Source organism: Centroberyx affinis, unplaced genomic scaffold (assembly GCF_046629955.1).
Source record: "Centroberyx affinis isolate AG114_WGS23_722 - 3 ecotype Tasmania unplaced genomic scaffold, CSIRO-AGI_Caff_v1 ptg000440l_1, whole genome shotgun sequence".
In the NCBI taxonomy this organism is placed as follows: Eukaryota; Metazoa; Chordata; class Actinopteri; order Beryciformes; family Berycidae; genus Centroberyx; species Centroberyx affinis.
Window position 1 is genome coordinate 486885 of NW_027279103.1, and position 23890 is coordinate 510774.

The window sequence follows — 23890 nt, forward strand, 5'->3', positions numbered from 1 at the left end:
AATCCAAGCTGAGATTTTCAACCACTTCACAATCTGCTCTGACAAAATGACAGCTGGTGTTAAAGTTAAGTCTGTTGTGGGCAACTATCAAAGTTAGAAGTTATCTTTAGATCTTTACTTACAAAACATGTTATGTTTTTTGAGGATAGAATCATCTGTGATTTTGAAATATTGACTGATGAAATTTAGGATGCAAAAATTTTCCAAAACTGATGATATAGTGTTTTGCAACGAAACCCTTCAATTCTTTGTGAGACATATTCTGCCGTACAAAACTAAAGAGTGGTAACTCCATAAGAGCAAGTCAGAGAGAAACAGACAGACGGGTTCTCTATCTCCATCTCTGTCTTCACTGTATTCATCTTCGTTATCTCTTGTCCTGACAGAAGAATTCTTGGTACAGAACTGGACTAATGTAATAGGTCTAATGTTTGTTAAAATTAAAACTAAACTTCAGAGTCATGATGTTGAATCTTTGAGAAACACAATACATTACTACTGTTCACCTTTGTAGGGCAGTCTAATGAGAATAATAGAGAGTGAATGTACAATGTTTGTGATTTCCATCTCTGTGCATTTTGGGCTCTTGGTTTTGTGTTCGAACCAGTTTGATGTTGTAGGAATCTTTATTTAAAAAATATATATATATATTTGTTTTGCTTTACCAAAATTCTAGTCTGTTGCACGCTGAGAGAGGTCTTAGTGCTGAAACAGTCGTGCTTTGCTTCTTTGGTGTTTTATATTAAGCCTCTTATTATATTAAAATCAACTAAAGTGTTTTATGTTTGGGGTCAAATTGACCCCAGCAATTTCAACCTACACAGCTGTTTCATGTCTCCATCTTCATAGCACTTAAATAAATAACATAAAACGATGAATCCCCCCCCCATCCCCTTACACATCAAGGGTCAGTTTGAGGGTCAGTTTGACCCCAGGTAAACCAATAATTGCTGTGAAAATTGTAAATTGTTGTGAAAATTGTAAAATGTCTCGGATACCAGTAATATCTTTTTTTTTTTTTACTCTATACTCAATAAAAAGTTTAAACAAGGAAAAGTATGGGGGTATTATTGGGGGGAATGAGAAATGGAGAAATGTGGAAATGAGGTAAGCCAGAAAGTGTTGGGGGGAATTTTCAAGCCAATAAGGAAGTGGCGGCATGCAGGCGGCAGTTCCTCTAACGTCCGCTAGGGGCGGAGGCGGAGCTCCAAAATGACTCAAAAAAAAACCGGCCCGACTCCATGCAAGTCAATGGAACCACAACCCAACTTCTCACTCAAAATACAAATGTGGGACTTCCTCTATCAAGTTCAGTCAGATCTGCATTGTACCGCCGCTGTTGTCCAGCAGGGGGCGCTGTGCTTCAACAAACGCCCCGCAGCAACAGGGCGCCTTCATTGTATAGAATCAGGCTTGCGGCTTTTTCCTCAACTTTTTTTTTTTCCACCGCTCAGGCTGCTGCTGCTATTATTTAGGCAAAGAGAAAGGAAGTAGCGACAGGCTAGCTGGTTAGCTGGTCTAAAGCCATCCAGATTGCTTGGAAATGATGCACTTTTGAAGCTCTTTCACCTCGGCGAGTGCTGTTTTTTTATTTAGTATACACATAGAGATGACAAGTAGGTAGGTACAGATTTTTTTTAGAGAGTCGTCTGTGTTTCTTCTTTTTTTTTTTTACAGCCCGGGTTCAGGCTCATTCAGTAACGTTACTGAGCTTTGTCCGAGAGGCTCCGTCGTTGTTAGCCTGTTTGTTACCAAGTGGGATTGCCTGAGTCTTGATTTTTTTTTTTTTTTTAATCAAAGGGCAAAAAACACAAGCAAGACACCGAAAAGCTGCGACTTGATTTTTTTTTTGTGTGTCTCAGCTGAATCGCGGGGGAATGCAGTAAAGGATTACACCGAGACAATGAGAAAGACAACCGAGCAAGGTAAAAAAAAAAAAAAATCTTCCTTGTGTGTGTTTGTTGTCTTTTTGTATAAGAAAGCAGCTTCACTAATTTGTCAAAATATGTTGTTGTCAAAGGAGAATTTCTCTTTGAATTATAATCTTGCTTCCATCTCAATATCAGGCTGAATGGACAGTAACGTTATAGGAAGTTGTAGTGAAGTAGTTGCTGAATATTATCGTACTGCTTTAACCATATTATATTGATAATAGATATCAAAGCATAAGCGGGACTGTGGCTTTCATACGTGTCTTTTCTAATTAAAACAGGATGTCGCCCGTTTGGTTAGTGGTACATACTTGCATCCACTGTGTGAGTTGAGAAATGTAGGCTAACTTGTTGCAGTGCCATGTCCCCCGCCGGGCCTGCTGCACGGTGTGACTGACATACATGTCATGTGTGTGTGTGGCTGTCTGTTGTTTTGCTCGAGTGAACAACACACGGCTGGCTCACCTGGAATTCAGAAAAGCCGCACAATGTTGGGCTCGATGCAGACCATTCAGTCCCTGCCAGGAAAAAGCAGTCAGACGAGTTGGTGTGGAGCCACCACGGGCATCTCACACTCTCAGATGTAGCATACTGTTATTATGTTCACTCCTGTTTGGGTAAAATTGACAGTTGCACACCTAGTATGAGTGTCAATGATAGGTTTAGGTGAAACAAGCAATAGATCTACCTGCTAGGACTTTATTGGGTCAATTTGAGGTGGTTTTGGTTTACACTTGAAATTGGAAACAGCCCTTCTCTCCTATTTTACTCACTCCATTAATTTAAAGAGCATTTGAACGCAACCATACAACAACAACTCCAGTGGTTAGAGTTAGACAGTTGTAGGCTGTGGTGGTATGCAAATAGCCCAAATCTACAGTAGGCCTCCTCCAGCTGCCTCTTCCATACAGCAGCACACCGGCCAAACCTTACCAAAATCTTCCACATACACTAAGAGAGTGGGACTGCCGGGGCATGCTCAAGCTACATGACTAATGTCTGGGTGGTGGAAAAAGCTAATCATATAGTAAAACAGCGAATAGGAACAGTAAAATTAGGCGTATGTGCGTTTCACTTAAAAGTTCCTCTCCCTCTCTGTTTTCCTCTTTCCACTTCTTTGATTTTCTTTGGCCGCAATACTGTTTGTGCTATCCCAGTGGCATCAGAGCAGTGCCTAATGTGGCAAGTCATTTCCTCTTGATGAAATAATGTATTTACACTTCCTTCTGTCACACGGGCCGCTCCATGGGTCTGTCAGCCACATGTTGTTGTGACCCAGGCTTAGCAGAGGAATGGCTTGAATTTCGGTGCCAGACTAATGTGGAAATTGATCACTAGCGCCTGCTTTAGACAAAAGGGTTTATATCACATTTCTCTCATTCTTACTTTTTTGAATATAGGATATCCTAGGCTGTTTCTTTGCAGACAATGCAAAAGTAGCTGACCCTTATAACTACTGTAGTAATTGAAATTGTGAGACAGGAAGCGTATTTAATAAATAGAGACTTTGCTTTGTCTTATTAGCTTACTGTGAGAGACTTGGAATGTTAATTAGAGTTAGAATATGAAAGATGGGGGTTGTGATTGTATTGAATACGCTGCTGCTGCTTCTTGATTCACAGCAGAGCGCAGCCAGACAGCCCTACACTCAGTCAATCCACAGAAAGCCTGTCTGCCATCTTTAAAAGAAAAGGACCATATGGTCTTTGGCTGATGGTTTGTACTCTGCAGCCCCACTGCAGACTGGCAGACAGAGCTGACAGTGGTTGAGGGTAGGGGGGGGGAGGATAGGGGAGATTTGGGAGGGGGGTTGCTCCATTTTTAGGAGCTCAGCCTTGAGTTGTAATTGGCCTACACATCCTGGCGGATGCAATTGCGTGAAACTGCGGGTGAAAAGATAATTGCCTCAATCATAGCTGTGCCAGTATTTCTCGGAGAGATCTCAAGGGACGGGAGATTCTAGGTTGGCCTCAGAATATGCTCTCCCGTTCAGCTCAATGCCTTTCACTTCTCAACCAATAGGCTGGCATATTGAGAACCTTACTTGGCAATAGTGTAGTTATTAGAGATTAATTGGCCCACCAATTGCACATTTAGGTCAGTCCTATTAAAACTAGGCTTAATGTGATTTAGAGGTGTAGTTTGTTGGTTAAAGGCAATGTCTAGCTCACTGTAGTATGCAAGTCTATAGCTGTTGTTGGATAATCAACCTAAACCATATTAGAGGAACTGCCTTTGTTCCCTAATATGATGATTATAAAACAAGCTGCTCTCTGCCTTGACACCACAGCCAGAGCCAGCTAGAGAACTTATCAAAACCTAATTTCAAATGTGTCTTAATGGCAACCGCATGGTTGGCAAAGAATACGTTAAAGTGATGATCAAATTACATTGTCTTATTTTTACATTCATGTCATGTGTGAAATTTCTTGGTCTTAAGTGTCTTGCGGTTAGCTTAAGCTACATCTGAGCACTGTATTTTTAGATGATGACTGAAGAGGTGTTGAGCTGTTTTTGCTTTGCAGATACCAGCAGCAACTTTGTGGAGGTTGAAGTGTGTCTGTCATCATCTCCGGCCTGCCTGTATCTTATCTTATGTGCTTGCAGGGTCGCATGTGTTGGGAGTTTCTAAAATGTTTCTTTGTCTGTCTGGTTTCTGACAACAACTGTTTGATGATTCACGACTAGTGTGTAAAATTAGGTCAAAGTGGTGGCTACACAGTATAATGAAAGTCAATTTTGACACACTGGATTTTTTTCTGGCTCTGACTACACATTGAAATTGTTTTAGCTTACTGTTTTGAACACAAAAAACTGGGTAAAAAAAATTGAAGTCCTAGTGTTTCTTTTCTGCCTAATATGTCAAGGCCTAGTTCAAAACTTGAACTTGTAGAGGTTGTAGTTGGTGTTGGGTGTGAAGATTGACTTGTAGAGTGCAATGTAACCATGTTTTAACCATGTGTGAACTCCTTATTAGGCAGTTTCTAGGCTTCTGTGTTGGTTTGCTGTATTTTGTTTTAGTATCTGAGTAATTTAGGCTGTTGAGTTTGACAGAACAAGGACAGCTGAGCAGGTTGAGCTATGGTGTATGGTGCATGCAGCACAGTGAGTCCTAATTAGTCCCCTAGCAGCATGCGTCGTATCTATGTGCAGCTGGTGTACTGGGTTTAGGACTATATAGGCTACCTGTGGAATGACGCAGACACCTGCGGTCCCATGGCCCTGGAAAACGCAGCCTCAGCACATAGAGTAGACTAGCTATCTCAACTATCTGGAGGCAAACTGCTGATACACTCATCACTGGACCAATGGCATTATTACAATTGGAGATAACAGAGTTTTTTTGTTCATGGACAAGAAGAGAAATGGGGGGCCACTGCAGTTAGAATGATGACTGAGTGATTAGGTGATTTTGTATTTTTTGACAATGTACACTGGGTTCAAAACTATACTATACTGTAGCAGTTGAGAAATAAGGAGGAACAAAGAGACGAATGAAGTTTACTACTACATGATGAGGTATGGAGAAGGGCTCCTTGCTGAGGGCTTGGCAAGAAAGTCACAGACATGTAGAGGCCTGTGTTTCTTTCTACCAATCTGCCCATCAGGAGGATGCCTTTACCTCGCTCTTACTGACACTGCTGCTCAGGAACACTGGGATGGGCTGGGTTAGGTGTCATGCTTCCTTTTGTTAACCTCTGGCTTGGTTCAGGCACTGTTATTATCATTTCCGGAGAATAGAATCCAAACTTGCATATTCCCTCAACCGTTGAAAGAGCATCAACTCCTTATCTCCTCATCATTGACCTTGACAGCTGATTTGAATAGCCGAGTTGAGGATGATGCCCATCGGTGTTGCCTGCTGTACACTCAGCAAAGCAAGGTGTGTAGGTGCATGAGCACAGAGGAAGGGATGAATGGAAACAAGGTCAATGAGGAGAAATGGGACACAGTTCCAAGACCACCAAAACGTATGTTTTGTGTGTGTGTGTGTGTGCCCAGGCGTTTGCATGCATGTAGCGTGCCATAATCCAGTGTGTAAGTCCAGTAGTGTGACAGGAATGCTCCGGGGCGTGCCTCTCTGCGGCGAGAGACAGGGAGAAAAATAGCTTTGCATTCTGCAGAGAGCTGCTAACCAAGCTTTACACTGTGGATTTACAATGACGTGCGTTGGGTAGAGATGTACGGACTGAAGATGGCGAGAGCAAGCAAAAGAAAGGGGGTGAGTGAGTGAGTGAGAGAGAGAGCAAGGGAGTATGTTTGAGTTGTGCAAGTAGACAGAGAGAGGGAAAAAGGGGGAGTTTTAAAATCATCAAGTCCACAAACCCTCTGGCAACTCGGCTCTTTCAATGTGGCAAGCTGAATTTATGGGCTTTATAAATAGGCCCAGCTGTAATGATAGGGTATAAGTGAGGAAAAGGCAGACTGGCTGTTTAGGGATGGCCTACATACAGTGCATTTGTTTGTTGTGCCTTATTCAGCCATCATTCCAGAGTCCAAACATATCAGGTCAGGATGATTGCAATCAAAGCCTGATTGTGGTGATTATGATTCCACCAAATCTAGGTGTTTAGATTCTGATTATAGGCTCAGTTATAAGCTAAGCAAAGATTCAACCACAATATACAACTCAAGAATTTTCCACAGTGAAGTGCAAAGTGGCCTGTCAGCGTCATGGAAGACCAATTTAAACCACTTTCAGACGGCTTAAATATTGTGATTTTGAATGGAATTTAGGCTAAAAATCTACAGGTTAGTCATAGTGCTTAATTCTTCACAAATAAGGAACAATGTGTCCCATCTCAATTCCAGTTGTGGTGGGTAAGCTTCAGTTGTGTACAATAAGAGTGCTTATAGTGCTTTCCCTAACACATACCTCTCATCACATTCAAATGTATGGATTGTAAAGGGAGGGATACTAGCAGTTCCAACAATAACCCAGTTTTACCAGCTGCACCACACTCAGCTGGTTTTCAATAAGCCCCTACTTGTGTCCTTGCTGAGCCCAGTGGCAGGTGACCCAGTGCTGGATTTGAATTTTTAGACTCTTTGGCTGTTCTGTTAAGCTCTAATTATGGCAAGCACAACACATTGTATTGGAGCCTTGCTTTTTTTTCTCTCTCTCACTCCCTCTCTACCCCCCTTGCTACAGCTTGGTGCCTTGAGTGGCCACCATCAGGAAGAGGTCTGTGTGTGTGTGTGTGTGTGTGTGGACACAGATTGACTGGTTGATTGCTGTGGTGAGTGCTATAACCTCCCCCTCCATCCTCTCTGCGGTCAGCGATCCTGTCCCTTGGCTCTGGATTATGGGCAGAGAGAGGGCACACCCCGAGGCTCGCTTGGCTTTGTTTGCTATTATTGTGCATCATAGCCTGTCTCTGTGGGCGAAACCTGTCAAGGTCTCCTGCTTAGGCAGCGGTAACGAGGGCCAGACACATATAATGAGGTGATGGTTTATATATTATTTACGCTAATTGTTTGTATCATATTGACATCCCCATCATTTCTTTTCCATGGATATTGGTGACTGTAGAAGTTTGTCATTCAAATGGAAAGAAATTATCCATGGGAGACTCTTTTTTTTTTTTTCTTTAAAGGTTACATTTGGCCTGATTGCCATGTTTTGTAATGTGAAACCCTGTGCTTCACAACAAAGCAGATCTGAAAGCCCTGACTCACCTCACCCCTCCTCCTCCCTGTCTTATCTTTCACTAGCCAAAGCCATGGAGGCACTGAACCGACATGTGTGACTGCGTATTCCTGAATGGCTTTTATGGTTGTTTTAGTGCTGAGGTGTACATAGAGCTGTACAGTAGTTTGTTTTTATGCTGTTATGAAACTTTTTTTTTTATCCTGACCTGAACCCCTGCCTGTGTGACAGAGATGAATATTAGCCTAGATACCGCAGTGTGCTTCTTCTTCCAGCTGGCTGTCCGCAGTATTAAACTTTTTATAGCCTTTATGGACATACATTGGGTTTACAAAATATTAGGAACACCTGTGCTTTCCATGACACGACCAGGTGAATCTAGGTGAAGGCTATCCCTTATTGATTTCACCTATTAGATACTCTACATCTCTCACACATATAGGGGAAGATGCAGGTGCAGGAGAGGAGAGAGATTCAATAATTAATTTTAAGTCCTGAAGAAATTGACCCAGATTCTGCAAAGATTCTGGGGTGCAGGTGTTCCTAATATTTTGCTCACTCAGTATCTATGTCCCTAACTGTTCCAGGCACTTGTGTAGGGGGCTAACTCTGAAAGGATTGGATATATCCATTAGCTCTACCTTCCCTAAGAGGCTTGGTGTGTTTCGCCCAGTCTTCATTGCACCAATCCAATTGTCCAACTTTACAGACATAAGTATATTGGGACAAATGGGATTGGACTTGTTTGTGTCTTGGATGAATGGCTGTGGACAAATCTGAGGAACTAGTGTTCAGCTTCATTCCTCTCTCCCTCCCTGTGTTGCCCAATGGCACTTGGGAGAGATTTGAAAGGAGACGGGGGGCGGGGAAATGGATAAACTCAGCCAGGCGAGGCAGCAGGGGTGACAAACCGTTCCCGTTGTTCATGCCAGGCTAGAGGCTAGCCACTGTAGTACAGCAGTACAACAGAAACTGGGAGAGACAACACAGTGTTGGAGCAGCGGATACAGGATCCACACAGTATATTTCAACACTATTCCTCGTAAAAAATTAAACTAGCTGGGCTGATATCTTCTGAGAGATGGAGGTAGAAGCCAGGCCCCCCCTTGCATAAACAATCTTATTAAAATAACCTGAAAATTTTAACTGATTTACTCTGGCTTACTCTGAGGCTTTTTACTAGTACCAGTCCCAGTTTTCTATGGCAAAGGAAACACTGAATACTGTATGTGAACTATATTTTTCTGGTATATTGTTATTTTGATGTCTGTCAGCCTTTTACATAGATTTCTCAGCCTGAATGTAGCAGTGAAGGACATGTCACACAGGGACAAACTGCACTGCAGTATGAGTGGACTTTGTGTTCGGTGTTTGGCTTGAACTCTGTTTGTGTCCCAGTCTGCAGACTGCAGCTGAGTCCGACCAAGGGATGCCTGAAGGGCTATGGAGAGTGACGAGAGAGAAAGAGAGGAAGAAAGAAAGAAAAAGCAAGGCAGAATATCTAGACAAGAGAGGCATAGAGGGAAAGATATAAAGGGGGGGACAGATGGAAAGAGAGAGAGGAGCTGAGGGTAGAAGGAGAGAGAGAGGGAGCAGAAACAGTAGACCTTGGCTATGTGTTCTCGATTGGCTGGGCTCGGCTCTGTTCTGTTTGTTTTTGCTCTATTTTTACCCTCTAGTCTGACTCTGGTCACTGCTGAATGACTCCATATGTAAGTTACATTTCATCTGAGGGAAATTATTCAGATGTGTCTGGCCTAGGTGGGAGAGAGCGGTAGTAAGAGACTTTCTGTGATTCATACAGAAGAAAAGAACATTGTAGTGCCTTGTGCCTTTGGAAAGATAGCTTAGTGGTATTGTCTCCATACTGTACTATTTTTTTCATTGTTCATATCTGCTGAAATGATTAGTCGATCAATTGATTGTCGGCCGACATTTTGATAATTGATTAATTGTTTATCAATTAAAAATATTTATCAAGTAAAAATACCAAATAATTTGCATGCTTTTCTCCATTTCATATCATTCTAAAATTAAGTTTTTTTTGGCGGCTGGTCAGACTAAGAAAGCAATTGGTAATTGGGATAGTAATCTACAGATCAATCAATAATGAAAATAATCGTTAATTGCAGCCCTATTCATATGACACGTCACAGCATACTCTGCATCAGTTTTGTTCTTTCAGTTTTATCAAACCCATTTGGATTTTGGTTGGATTTAGAAAAGGCAATTCTAGGCCTAGATATCTGAGGTTGGAACAGCGTTATCCTTTCTAAGATGCTTACCATCCACACCTCAGTGTGTGAATCTGCCGGGCCACCCAAACATCATCAGGACACACTCCAGGGAAGATGTTTTCAGTAGATTACAGTAGATGCAGTAGATATAATATATACTATTTTAGTAGGTCTGAGATTATGCTATTTCCTCCTCATTATTCCAAACAGACAAGCTCCTTATAGCGAGGCCTCCTGCTGCCATTTGTCCCATGTCTGTATGTAGAAAATTTAAGACTAGTAATGTTACTAACATTAGGGATCTGCTGTTGTACCAATGGGTCGAGCATGGCACTGACACTGACCTGGTTATGGGTTTCATTCCTGCTTGAGCTACCCATACTTGTCATCATAGCAGGGAGAGCGGAGGGTTTGGTCTGCATTAGCCAGGTTAAATCTCGGTTAAATTCTTTCCTGCTATATATGTTGTCAAAGGGATCAGTCTGATGTGGTGAGATCAAGAGGTTGGCCTGTCTCAAACTTTGTCTGATACTGTAGCTGTAGGGAACAAAGAAAAGTGTGTGTATATGTGTGTGTGTGTGGCATGTGTGAGAGTGTGGGGGGGGGGCTTAAGAAATACTAAGTATGAACTTGGTGCAGTGCAGTGCAGTGACTATTCTGGTGCCACAATGGAGTCATGTGTTTGGGGAGTGTTTTTAGAGCAGAGTAGCCCACATGAGTGAGCGTGTACAATATCCCCTCTGTCTGCCTTTTCCCTTCACTTCCTCTTCTCCTCTTCCTGATTCCTGCCTGCAGCTGCCCCACATCTTCAGACGACGTGCGTGTGTTTGTGTGTGTGCATGCGCTCGCCCACGCTCAATAGGAAGGAAGTGTTTCCTTAACTTGAGACCGACCTGCTCAGCCGCTGTCTGCCTTACAACACACGCACCTGATTCAGATAAACAAGCTGTCCAATTATTGGTATTGCTTTGGCCGAAGAGGGGCCTTGATGCTAGGCTGGAGCAAAAGATTTCCTTTGAGCCAATAGCCTTTGTCTGTAATACCAGGGAAAAGCAATAGTGCCTTGCATCCAGTTGCCTAAATGTCCTATATGTAGGACCGGATTTGTCCACCCCTGGTCTAAACAAATCAGGTCTATTAGTCCAACATGATAAGGCCCCCCCCCCCCCCCCCCCCATCCACCGAGTGATCCTTGACTGAGATGACGGGTCCGGAAAACTCCGGAATCCCCTGTCACCACCAACCAGCATGGAATCCCAAAATAGCCAATCAGACGAAGCAGAGCCTTCTGGATTCCATTAAGGGAAACATGCTATGGCCTCGCTGGTCTGGTGTATTTCATGTGGACGCCGCTGCTTTGAATCTAGAGTTTCAGCTCATCATACTGATTGAAGACATACATTTCTCTCCACCATCATGGTAACTATGCATCAACTATCCAACATGAATCATGGGAAAAGACAGTCAAGGCCGGGATATTGGGCATGGCTTTGCATGTGGATTTGCATGCTAAGCCTTGCGTTGGTCTGTCGCAGGACTCTGCAACTTCTTTGGAGTGGTTTGATGAAATACAAAGCAGTTGTAAGATTTAGTGGTGCAATCAGAGTTGTTGTCGGCCTGTCGACTCTACTCTCCTCAGTGGGGTTTGCCCTCAAGTCTGATAAAGTCCAACGGTTGACTGGGTGACAGAAAAGTAAAGGAGCACAACATATAAATCAAAGGTACCAGGACGTGGGCTTTTAATGGTAAACAGAGTTCCCTCAAGACTTTTTGCTCTTCTCTTCTACTCTACTCAGTCTAACCTGGCATCTGGACTGAGTTAAAGCAGTAGTGCCAAATGTGAGATGGTGGGGAGCAGAAGGGGGGCGAACAGTGGGGGGTCGAAGGGGGAGGCGCAGTGGAGGAGCAGCATGGCCTTCCAGAGTAGCGGGTGGGGGGGGGGGGGGACTGTGTGAAAGACAGTGGTATGACAGGAGGAGAAGGGGAGGTGGAGTGGGGGTGTGGGACATGGTGGTAGAAGACAGCGGTATGGCCCAGGGAGAAGGGTGGCGAGACACGGGGGGGTGGTGCAAGGCTGTACCGAGGCCCGCAGGATTACTGACCCGCTGTGAGAAGTACATAAAGAAGGAGTTTATTGAGCTGCGGCTAAAATTGGTGTTGAATTCCCCCCAAGCAACAGCAGAGAGAGCTTACATACGAAGGCCTAGGAGTGTTATAACTGGGCCATGATTTAAACCAGTTGTTTTAAACGAGGCTATACATGCTCTAATGTATTTGCTGCCAGCCCCAACTCTCTCTATACCCCCCCCACCCCCCTCCACGCCTGACCTGAAAAGATCTGTGCATAAACATGAGGTCATACCTACCTCCAAGGGATGTCAAATGAACAGCAGCTGGCCAGCGTCAGTTTGTCAATACGTGACTCAGACGCATGATATTTGGAGTGACAGATCAATGCAGTGTGCTCAGATGACCTTATCGTGATTGATTATCATTATTATGATGGGCTACGCTAATCTGTTGTGACAGACATGCAGGCTGGCTTGATTTAGTTATGGTTGAGACATTTGGGTAAAGCAAGCAGTCCCTGTCTCTGTATGTTAAATGCCATTGTTCCTCACTTGCATAGAGAAGTTTATGGTCTCTAATAATGTCTTATTCTGCTCTTAAAGTTCCTCTTCTATCAGCTTACTTGTGGCAGGGAAGGGGATTTTGACCATGGGCTTGAGCTACATAATGAATGAATAGGGCAATATCAACAAGTCAAATAGTGGATCCCTGTGGCTCCTCTCTCCTTTATCCTCTTCTTTAGACAGAGGCAGCAGATGCTCTTCAGCTCTGGTTTTATTGTTCATGGCTGGCCAGCCTGGGAGCTGACTTAAAGACAGGGGGGAGGAGGCAAGCTTTTAGAGTGGCCTTTTTCTTTTTTTCCCTCCACTTTCTCTCCACGGTCCTGTCTCTATCTCTGGCTTTCTCACTAGCCCAGTTGGTGTCTGCTGGATGAGTTAATTCCCTGATTGAGGTACTGGTCCCTGTTAAACAAAAGGCAGTGTCTCTGTATGGGCCACATGGCTCCAGTGGGAGGGCTCTGATCCATTCACAGCCATTTTGGGTGCATCTGCACTCCTTAAAGAGCCTCACCCCCGAGGCTGATTTACCACCACTCAGCAGCAACAGGGTCTCTCTCTCTTTCACACAAGTGCTATGCACATTTGTGCATCCCAGAGAGCACACATGCACACACAGTGGATCTGTATTTCCCTTCCCTCTGTACCTCATTGTGCCCGGAGGACAATACAGCCTGCCTTGGCAAAAGGCCAGCCCCTCTCATCTCCATTAGGTCAGGCAGGGAGTTGTAGTGGTGATGGATACCTCAGCAGCCCCTAGCTCCACTTCCCCAGAGGAGGGGAGAGGAGCTTGGTCTACAGCAGAGGGCCTTCAGCAGTGGAGGGAGCTTCGGTGGACCATGAGATTTGAATGAGAAATCAGTGCGAAACCAAATTTAACATCATGAAAATCCAACTTGGTGCAGTTTTAATCAGCAATCAGCCATGTCCAGAGACAGTCGAGTGGTTAAATCTGCCGCCTCTGGAGCCACCCACGTGTCCCTGCCGGCACTTTCTCTCCTGTGTCTCCCTCTCTGTCTTCCAGCTGTCTGAAGAAAGAAAAATACTGAAGACAAGGCAAGTTTATTTATATAGCACATTTCAGCAAGGCAATTCAAAGTGCATTACATAAAACATTAAAAGCATCGAGACAAAGTGAAAAAGATAAAATTCATATACTGAAGGTTAATGGACTGCCCACTCTCCTTTTAAAAACAGATCAGCCAACCTTTTCCCTTCAAGTTAATGCATTTTCCTCCGGTCCAGCAGCTCATAGTTTTTCCTGACTGTGTTGTGTGAGTGTGTGGAACTTTACCAAGCAGTCATTCGTCTACTGTGGTGTGGGTTGAAACTGTGATTCCCTGAAGGGTGCCTTGCTACTAGAAAGAGTGAGCATCACTGGTCTGTATGTTAAGATCTAACTTGCTCATCTTCAGTGAGTCAGATGCAGTAACCTCTCTGATCTAATTTTTAACATCAGTCATGATGGGGAGTGGCTTCCATGCACTCAGGGCCAAACCAAGTCAGGACTTATTCCTTGTTCTCCAGAATTAAAACAGATGGGATTCCCCTTGCATGTTTTTGTCAATGAAGATGATTTGTCAGCAGGGTCTCATATTTACAATCAAATTGCTGTCGATGTTGTAATATACATAGCTGTTCTGGGGAATATTTTTCAAATTTTGAATGGTAATGGTATAGGCTATATCACGGTATAGTAATTTTTCTGGTAATTCAATTGAAAAATGTGAAAATGCCTATTTTTGGCTGAAAGTATAAACAGTCCAGTTAATTGAACATGCAAATATAAGACATATAAAAGGTATTCTGTTGCACTTAAAACCTTTTTTTATTTGGAACATTCATGCAAACTTTGTGATAAAATAGAAACAAAAGATAAGAGTATTAAATATATATAAATTGCAAAACAAATAAAATAACTTTTAGCAAGTTCTTCTTCATCTTGATTATATTTGGTTTCCTCCTGTCTGGGGTTTACAGGACTCACGTCACTCTCCTCCTCCGTGTCTCCTCTCGCAGACGTCAACAAATGCGCATGGTGTGGTTCACGTAAAGCGACCTTGCCCCCGTGTTTTCAGAGGTTTTGCAACTACTAACACTGATTGGTGGCATATAGGGGGCGAAGCAGCCCAGTTCCAACTAAAGTGCGGTAGAGACGGTATCGCTAAATCGCTTCCGGTAAACAGATTTCTACTGATATACCGATCTATCAGAAGCCAAGGGAGTGAGTGCTGTTTGGATTATGAAGCTCTTATTCCTTGTGACTGATTTTTTTAAATTTTTAAATTTTTTCAGTATTATGTATTATGCGTTAGACTATGACTAGGTAACCCGTGTCATTTCTTTTACTCATGATGCTGGCATTGTAATGTCAAAGCTATAGCGATGATAGGAGCTGCTTGTAGCCCTGACACGTGGGATCATCAGGCATCCTCTTGTGTCACTGAAGTGGAATGCTGGGAGTCAGACAGTATATCATTGGTCCAGACACGCTGCTGACATCATAACCCGCTTCCTGTGGGTTGACCTCTGCGTGTCTGTGTGTGAGAGAGGGAGGGAGTGAGAAAGAGAGTTAACATTATAGTGAGAAATATATAGATAGAGAGGATTGTAGTTGGAGTTCGTTGGCCTCTGTGTGTCATTGGCCCATTCACTTCCGGCCAGACCAGCTAGTCACCCAGCGGTGTCTCAGCACTGACTGGTCGCTCTGTTTATTTATGTGTGTGTGAGTGTGTGTACATGCCTGTCTTAGGAGGTCCATTAGGATGACAATTAACTGTCCCTAGCACTGACTAAGAGCCTAACACTCAAGGCTTTCACACTGTTATAAGTGAGGCCATAAACAACACACATTTCTTTTTTCTGTCTCAACAGTATGGCACTCCAGACTTGCCATTCCTCGTCCTCCTATTTCTCAGGGTGGAGCTTATTGCTATTTATTTGCAGTGGGTGAGGAGGAGTGAGTAGGAGTTGGGAGGAAGGAGAGAGTGAGTAAGACCCAGTTGGCTTATTTCAACTCTGCCAGTGTATGTCAAACCAGCCAACTGTTCACATGGCCACACCTCCCTCTCTTCACTGCCAACTTCAGCTTCAGTTATAATGAAGTTACTTCTTGCCACATTTAAAATAGTGCGTCTTTTATGCAACTAATTTTTCCCAGAGTCTCTCTTTCCATCACACAAGTCCAGTTTGGCAATGGGGTATTTAGTCTTACCCATTCGGACATGTGTGGGAGAAGACGCACTTTTGTATGTGCACACCATTGCTCTTGCAATATTGTGCTTTTCAGAATTATGCCATATTAAATGGGCCATAACTTACAGTGTTAACAGCATGGCTCAGTGAAATATTGGCCCACAGCACACTGTCTCTAATAGTTCCCCTGAGGCAGAGGATTGGAAATCAGTGCAGCAGCCCAGACATGGACATGTGTGGTCTCAGAGAGAATTAACTTTAAGAAGAGCTCAATCTGGAGACTTCATGAGAAAAAGACAATGGACTGTATTTCTCATCAGTGTTTTTACTAGGGATGGGACAATATGCTTATCTCACGATACGGTTCGACATGCGATATGTGGTTCACGATTCGATACAACCACAATACGATTTAGCCTAATAAATAAAAGTTCAATGACAACAAAGTATGACTGTGCAGAATTATGTTTATTTCTGAGCCGCAAATCTTTGTAGCAATCAGATTGGCTTGCTAGAATGTAAACAACAATTTAAAAATGTCATTACAAAGTGCAATTAATGTAATTTCGATGGAGAGTTAGTGACATTGTGATGGGCAATCCATCTCATTTGCGATTACTACAGCAGAATAAAATGTAGCTAACCTTGCGATTCATTTTTCTGCCCCACTATACGTATTGTCACATTTTTGTATTGCGATATATTGAATTTCGATATATCGTCCCATCCCTAGTTTTTACTGGTTGTTATGTAAATTTGGTGTACTGTTAGTTAAATCCTATTGTGTTGATAAATCAGTTGGAATGCATTTCTGGCTATAGGTTGACCTTAAACTATTTCAGTAATGACTGTACAGTGAGATTAACTTGTTACAAGCCTATCCTCCTTTACTAGATAATGAGGGGTTAGGTGGGGTGGGGTTAGGGGGTCCAAGGGGTATGAGTGGTACCTCCTTGAAAAATAACTGGTTTAAGGAGCTTGTTAGTTGTTAATGCCTCCTCCTGCCCACAGTAAGCAGCTAAAGAGCCCCTCTCTGCCCTCAGCTGTAGTCCTGTTCTCTAGTATCTGCCCTCAACCCCCAGTAAGCAGCTCAAGTGCCAGGCTAAGCCTTCGCAGAGCAGACGACCCCGGTCTTATCTGTGGAATGCTGGGCATCCTCATGGAGGATCTCCTCTGCAGGGAGGAAGCCGTACTATCTGTTAGGCTTCGTCTCCCTTTGATGGTCTCCTGGGACCCCTCTCTCTCTCCTGTCTCTCTTTCAAATGTTTACTTTTCTCTCTCTCTCTCTCTCTCTCTCTCTCAATCTCTCTCTCTCTCTCTCTCTCTCTCGTCTCACTTTCAAATGTTTACTTTTCTCTCTCTGGCTCTGTCTCTCTCTTTCTCTTTGTCCAGTCTTCACTCTGTCATCCCATTCTTCTTTCCTCTTTCTCTCTCTTTCTCACTACACACATGCACAGACACACACTGAGATTCTTTCTCTCTCTCACACACACATACACGCATAACTTTATGTTTGTTCTGTTTTAGAGGGCATCAGCGGCTCAGGAGTTAAAGTGACAGATTTAAACCAGACGGAGCTCATGATGGAGGATAATGATGATGGTGTCTTTTGTGGTCTACTGCAGTTTTGCATGCCATGGCATTTTACAGGCTTGCATGTTTTTGGGGCTGTGGTCAGCTAGCCTGGCAAAGGCACAAGCTCATGACTCTTAAGTCGCTCTATTTCCCTTCTTTTATTCTGAAATGTGACCTAAATGATTCCAGAGTTAGCCTAGTTTGGATGGCTTGCCTCTGTTGTTACTTTTTTTGTATTTGCTAGGTTCATGCAGGTTCATAGTATGTGTCCTTTTCCGCTTCCTAAAGAACTGCTTTCCATCAATGCTTTTCATGAATGTGTGCAAACAAAAATTATCACTGGTTGAACAGCTATAAAAAGCTGTTGACGAGGGGAGAAACAAAAACAAAGCTTATGTGAAAGCTGCGTAGAGAATCCAAAAAGATGATATAGATGCACTCAACCCATCCAGGCACTTGCAGGGTCTAGCTAGCTGGCCTGTGCTATTAGCATGCTTACCATGCATCTTTTGCCTACTAGCATGTTAAAGTTATCAGTTGTTCCCACTTTATAATCTGTTGACCATGGACACAGACAAATATGTAAAATTTGACATTGAGAAGATCATGACAAACTAACAAAAATACAAGATGGATGGATGGATTTGGATAACCAGTAATTTAAAAATATGTGGTTTGGATTGGCATCTTTGAGCTGTGGGGAGATGCCTATGCCTTAAGTAGTAAAGCACAGATACAAACTGTAGGATAGGATCATGTGTCTGATTATTCCTTTTGCTGCAAAAGCTCCCATAATAAAAGAGTGGTGGAAGAGACAAAAAATTATCTTTGCCATGGTTGACACAACTAGATATTTTTTCACATAACTGGAACAAAACTAACACAGCACATGAGTGGGTCTAAACAGAGTTGAGAATTATTTATATCAGTCATTGGTGTTGGTGAAAATAAAGCTTATATGTAGGAATGGAGAAGTTGTCTTAATGCATAGAGAAATATAACAATAACCTCTATGAGAGCCAAGCATTTTCCCTTGGCCTGCTTATTTTTGGTATATCTCAAAACTATAACATTTCTTATTTTTCAGGTTGAGAAAATAAACTATCTCCGCTTGAATGACAACCATGATAAACTATAGGCCCCATTGCTTACAGGACTCGACCTCCGGATCAGGTTACTAAAGCAGTGCAGTCTGCCTGCCATACAGTGATTTAGACCAGGTTCCTGTTTCCCCAAGGGGGGCTTACAGTTTACAGAGCATGCATTACTGATGCAAAGTCAAGCTATGTGATCCGTCATAAGCCTGAACTTTACCTTGCTGTGTCTGTGTGGTTCACACTGTACTATAGATCATTGTTCTGCATCAATATTGGTTACAGACGTTACCTGGATCTTATTCCTTTGGCTCTGGTCCATTTGGATGCTACACTGAATCAATCCTGAAATACCTCAGGGCTTTTTCAAAGAGTTGCATTTTTCTGTGGCTTAACAGAGCCAGAAAAGATGGTAATGGCTTCATACTGTCGACCAGGCTCTCTGTCACCTAGTGGTGGTCTAAGCTGCCATCCTGCCAGTCTGGCACAGTAACCACTGCACTGTCTGCCACTGTCAGCTAACTAGTGTATGGGGGGAAACGGAGACTGGGAGAGAGAGGTCTGTTTACATCTGGTGAAATTAACTTGCAGCCAGCAAGCTTAAGTATGAAGACTGAGAGTGGTATAAGACAGGCCTCGAGGCTAAGTACAGTGCAGCATTAAGCCAAATGACTGTCTAATGATGCTAACTGCTGTACAGTACTCTGTGGTTTGTAAAACCGCCACTTTCACATCATGTGATATCTGCCCCGTGGAACTTCCTACACTGTTCTATCAAATAACAAGATGGCTCCAACTGTTTTCTTTCTTCAAGCTGTGTTCAGGTTATAATTTTTCTCATGTCCAAGGGAAGAGTTATAGATCTGTAGACTCAAGTTACTACTGTATTCGTCGTTATTTTAGGTGTATTTCTTTGAGAAAAGAATTTGGGACCCCATAGCATGACTTCAGGAAGTCCCCTTTGCTGTGAAGTGGCGTTGAACTCTTACTGAACTTTTACCACACTGTATTTTGCTGAATAATGGCTGTCAAAAGCTATTCTCTTTTATTAAAACTAGGACATGTGCAATAAAACCTTGGTAATGGTGATACAGTAGCGATTGTCCATGCCTTGAAGCAGGGAGGGGCAGTCATGTGCCATGGAGGGCAGAGAGTATGCAGGTTTTCATTTCAACCAGTGACTACACCAAGTGATTTCACTGATTCACCTTCAACCAGAGAGGAGGAACTATCGGTAAAATCACTGATTGGTTGGAATGAAAACTTACATACTCTCAGTCATCCATGGCATGATTGCCCTTCCCTGCCTTGAAGCAATGTTACTGTCTGGAAAGGGTACTCAAAGAATTAATGATAGTCCTTGTTTACTCCAATGAGGTTTTTATGGTGCAGATGTCAATCATGTGATTCATCACTAGGAGGTTTGTCCTGCTCTCTTGGTTATTTTGTGGTTTGGTTCATAAAAGAGCCTGATACATGTTTGAGGCAGTTAACTTCACCTCGGTCAGGAAATCAGTGATATCCTTAGTGAGGGCTGAACAAGCCTCTCCTTTGTTTTCAGTTAATGGGCTTTTTAGGGCTCTGTGATGTGGGATCTCGGTGTTGGGACCTTGCCAGGGAGAGAATATTGAGTTATCCTTGGATGGAGAGATGAGTGGTGGTGGTGGTGGTGAAGGGTTGGGCTGGTAAACTCTTCATCTTGTTGGGGTTAGTTTAAAGACATACATCACTGTATGTGTCTGTGTCTGAGTGTTCGTGTCTGAGAGTGAGTGTGCATTCATTACACCATTTGCGGTCTTAGTCTAAGTGTTGTCATTGAGCGGAAGGGCTCATAATTGCTCTGCTGCAGCTACAGCTGCAAGTTACAGTGAAGTTTCAGTGGCAAAGATATTTGCAGATGACATGTGACAACCACGCACTGCAGTGTTATTAAATATGAGTCATCTTTATGACCAACACCAAGGGTGAACGCACATATCATGCATGTCTGACATGCCTAAGATATCTATACCAAGTCTCATGTGCTTTCCAGGGATATGGGAATAGGTCTCTTTAATGTGTTTAAATGCAGGTGCACTGTAATCTAGTTTTACCTACAGCCATGACTTAAGTGTATTTTTAGATGTGAGGAAAACCAGAGAAACTGGTTTCATTCACTTCAATTAGCCCTGGGGTTTCCCTTCAGTCACATATTATGGAATCACCCTACAAAAGCCGTGAAAGGATTTTGCTTTAATATAAATTACTCAGTGTATGAGGTGGACTATTCAGAAATGTGTGATACTGTATGTAACATTGTGTACGCCTACCCTTTTCAATATATTGAATTTGACATTTTGAATTTTAGTCAATTTTCTTCACCAGGTACCTCGTCGCATTGCGAGGAAAAGGCTTCTGTATTGTATTCTGTATAACTGAGAAAACGCTTTTTTAGCATTGTTAGCATAGAAATATCAATTTAGTTCAATCAGGAATGCTAATAATGCTGTTTTAGGGTAGCTGGAGTTTCAAATCTTGAAACTTTTCTCCATGCTGTGACAAGTGGTTTGCGAAGGAAAAATAAACAAACCATTTTAATGTAAAGTTATCCCTGTAGAAATGTTGTGTGTAAGACCAGGCCCAACTGCAGACTGAGGATTTAGGCCCTGTCTCGGATATCTCTTGTCATTATCCTCCTTGTTGTTATGTTGCGGATGGTGCTATGTTGATGTTGTTTCCATGGTGATGTTGTCTGCGTCGGCCTTTCTGTGGATTGGTCACCACAGGGAAGAGCACCTCTTGCATCACAACTATTAAAGTGACCTAGGGCTTACTAATGGTTTGGTAACCTGACGACACCACTGAGTCCCACAGTAATCTCCTCAACTCACATCTTCATGTAGCCTTTGCAGCCATTTGATTGTTGATAAAGAAATTATAGATCACAGATCAACACAGGCTTATTTTGTATAATCAACTGCTCTATTCTGTAATGAAAGTAGGCCTGTGGCCAGACTTCCCTTGATGCATGAAGCTTTCCAGGAAAAGATTGACTGATTGGGATCAACCTGAGTCCCTCTATAGAATCTAATCATGGGCTTTTACAGCTGTTTACTGTTAACAGTCATGTGATTATAATCTAGCATGGTACATTAATCTATTCAGTGTAGCGATTAGCTTTAATGGGCTAGCTGGTATATGACATGAGGTGCTGTTGATATAATTTTGTAGCCTGATATTTCTAGGACATTTCATTGGGGTAAGGAAAGGGTTTCTTTTTTGCTAGTACATTGCTCAATTTAGCTTGTAGATTTAACATATTTTTCTGATAAACCACTGATTACAAACCTGTTGCCTATTTATCCGGCCTGTGTCTTATGAAGCTTGTTACATTTGCTTCCCCGGGCCTCTTTCTAGGCTAATCCAAGACACACCTCTAGCAGATTTCACATGTATTCAGAATGGGAAATTCTTAGGGCCAAATACCAGAGATGAGCTTTCCCTGTGGTTTGTTAGACTTTGTTTGAAAACGAACTATTTTGTTTGCATTTTGAAATGCAGGCTCAGAGCAGGAGTGACGCATTGTTTAAGCTTTTAGAAAGCTGTAGTGCTCTATATTGGAAACATTTCACGATCCAGCGTATCTTACTGTGTTTCTAATTGCATCAAACCAATGCTGAGGATTAGTGAATGTGAGGGTCAGTGTTCTCTCTTTCATGCTGAATGTCTAGACTGTAAACTCACTTGTGCCTCCCTTTATCATGATCCAATGTCAATATGCAATCCTATCAATCAGTTATCAATTTATGAATGTGAATGTAATTGTCACTTACCAATCAATATATGTCATTTCCAGGTGCTACGTGGTGAGAGTGAGGCGGTGGGTACGGCATGCTGAGGCCACTCCCCCTGGCTCAGAATGAGTGTCAGAGATGGCGCTGCCACCATGGCAACGAATGCAGGTGGAGGAGGAGGGGGAGGAGGTGCAGCTAACCTCCAAGATGGCCGCTCCTACCTGCTCCAGATCTACCCACGGCTGGCTGCCGAAGCTTCAGCCTGCTGCAGCCTCAGGTTGGTGTGCAACATATTCCCTGAATAATGTAAAATAACCATAGACTATTTATGTTTACCTCCTGTTTAGTAAGAGTTCTTCGTTTTGAACCCTCACTATCAGTATGTTTTTCTCTATCATCTAGGAGAGGAGGAACTAGTGTAATGTTGAATTGATTGTATTTAGTATTTAATACGTTTTATTCACCCGTCAGAGTGCAGAAGGATGCAACAGCAGCCTCGGTGATCTCGGACGCAGCCTTGGCTCTGGGGCTGGACCCCGGCCGCCTGTACGTGCTGGCAGAGGTGAAGGAATGTGGCGGGGAGGAGTGGGTCCTGGAGGCCGGGGACCTGCCGGTACAGAGGGTGCTGCTGTGGCCCCGCAAAGCCCAGGAGCAACACCCACAGAGCCTCGGCTTTTACTTCTTACTACAGGTAGAGTTGACTGTTGGCTCCGGTACTGTGACTGTTCACAGTACAGCTTTCCTTGGCATCACTTCAGCTAAATTCGGCTTTGTCCATCAGCCCTAAGTCTCTGAAAACATGTGGAACAGACAGGAAAAGCAGCTTTGAAGTTTATTCATCCATACTGCATACATTTGCCATGGTTACAAATTAGAATTTGTGATTTTGAAAATCTACTTCACATGATTCAAAACTGAACCTAAAAACAATTTTGTTCAGTAATGTGAAAAGGTTGTGTAAAGGTTTCCACAGGCCTTGGAAAGGCCTGGAAACTTGAAAGTTTAAGGATTTGAGAAATGTAAAATATGGGATTTGTGTTGATACAGCAGTGGTTTTGAAATGAATTATTTTACCATGATTTGTTGACTTAACAGGCTCATTAGTAAAAAAACACTAGGCCTCTATGATGTCTAATTTTGACCAATGTCATGTCTTACCCCAAAACATGCCAATTTTCAGTTCTTGATTTTCACCAAACAAGGCCTTGAGAGTCATTGAAAAGTCGTTGAATTTGATTTGAAGTGTGGGAACCGGATAAGGATCTTTGAAAAATGTATGCTGCTTTTGCCTGCTCCAGGAGAGGAACCATGATGGCTCCATCCATTACGTTCACCTCCCGGCCCTGTCCAAGGAACAGCAGGCCCAGAGGCTTGCCGCCAGGGGCTTCTTGCCTCCTCCGCAGGACGACTTCGCAGACCTCTGCAACCTCCCCGTCCTCAATGAGGACGGCATCTTAGACAACCTGCGCACACGCTTCTACAAGAAGAAGATCTACACCTATGCAGGCAGCATCCTCATCGCCATCAACCCCTTCAAGTTCCTGCCCATCTACAACCCTAAATACGTAAAGATGTACGAGAACCACCAGCTGGGCAAACTGGAGCCTCATATCTTTGCCATTGCCGATGTGGCTTACTACGCCATGCTCAGGAAGAGGGTCAACCAGTGCATCGTCATCTCTGGGGAGAGCGGCTCAGGGAAGACCCAGAGCACCAACTTCCTGATCCACTGTCTGACCGCGCTCAGCCAGAAGGGCTACGCCAGTGGGGTGGAGAGGACCATACTGGGGGCCGGGCCGGTCCTGGAG

General features: G+C 43.2%; 1 protein-coding gene across 1 annotated transcript; it reads left to right on the top strand.

Moving 5' to 3' along the window:
* Positions 1-1488: 1488 nt before the first annotated feature.
* LOC139642194 (myosin IXB) lies at positions 1489-23890 on the top strand (the record flags this gene model as incomplete). The annotated part of the gene is made up of 5 exons (XM_071516971.1): positions 1489-1620; positions 1863-1925; positions 22145-22359; positions 22554-22773; positions 23381-23890. Coding segments are annotated over exons 3-5 (882 nt in total), but the record flags the coding sequence as incomplete, so codon positions are not given.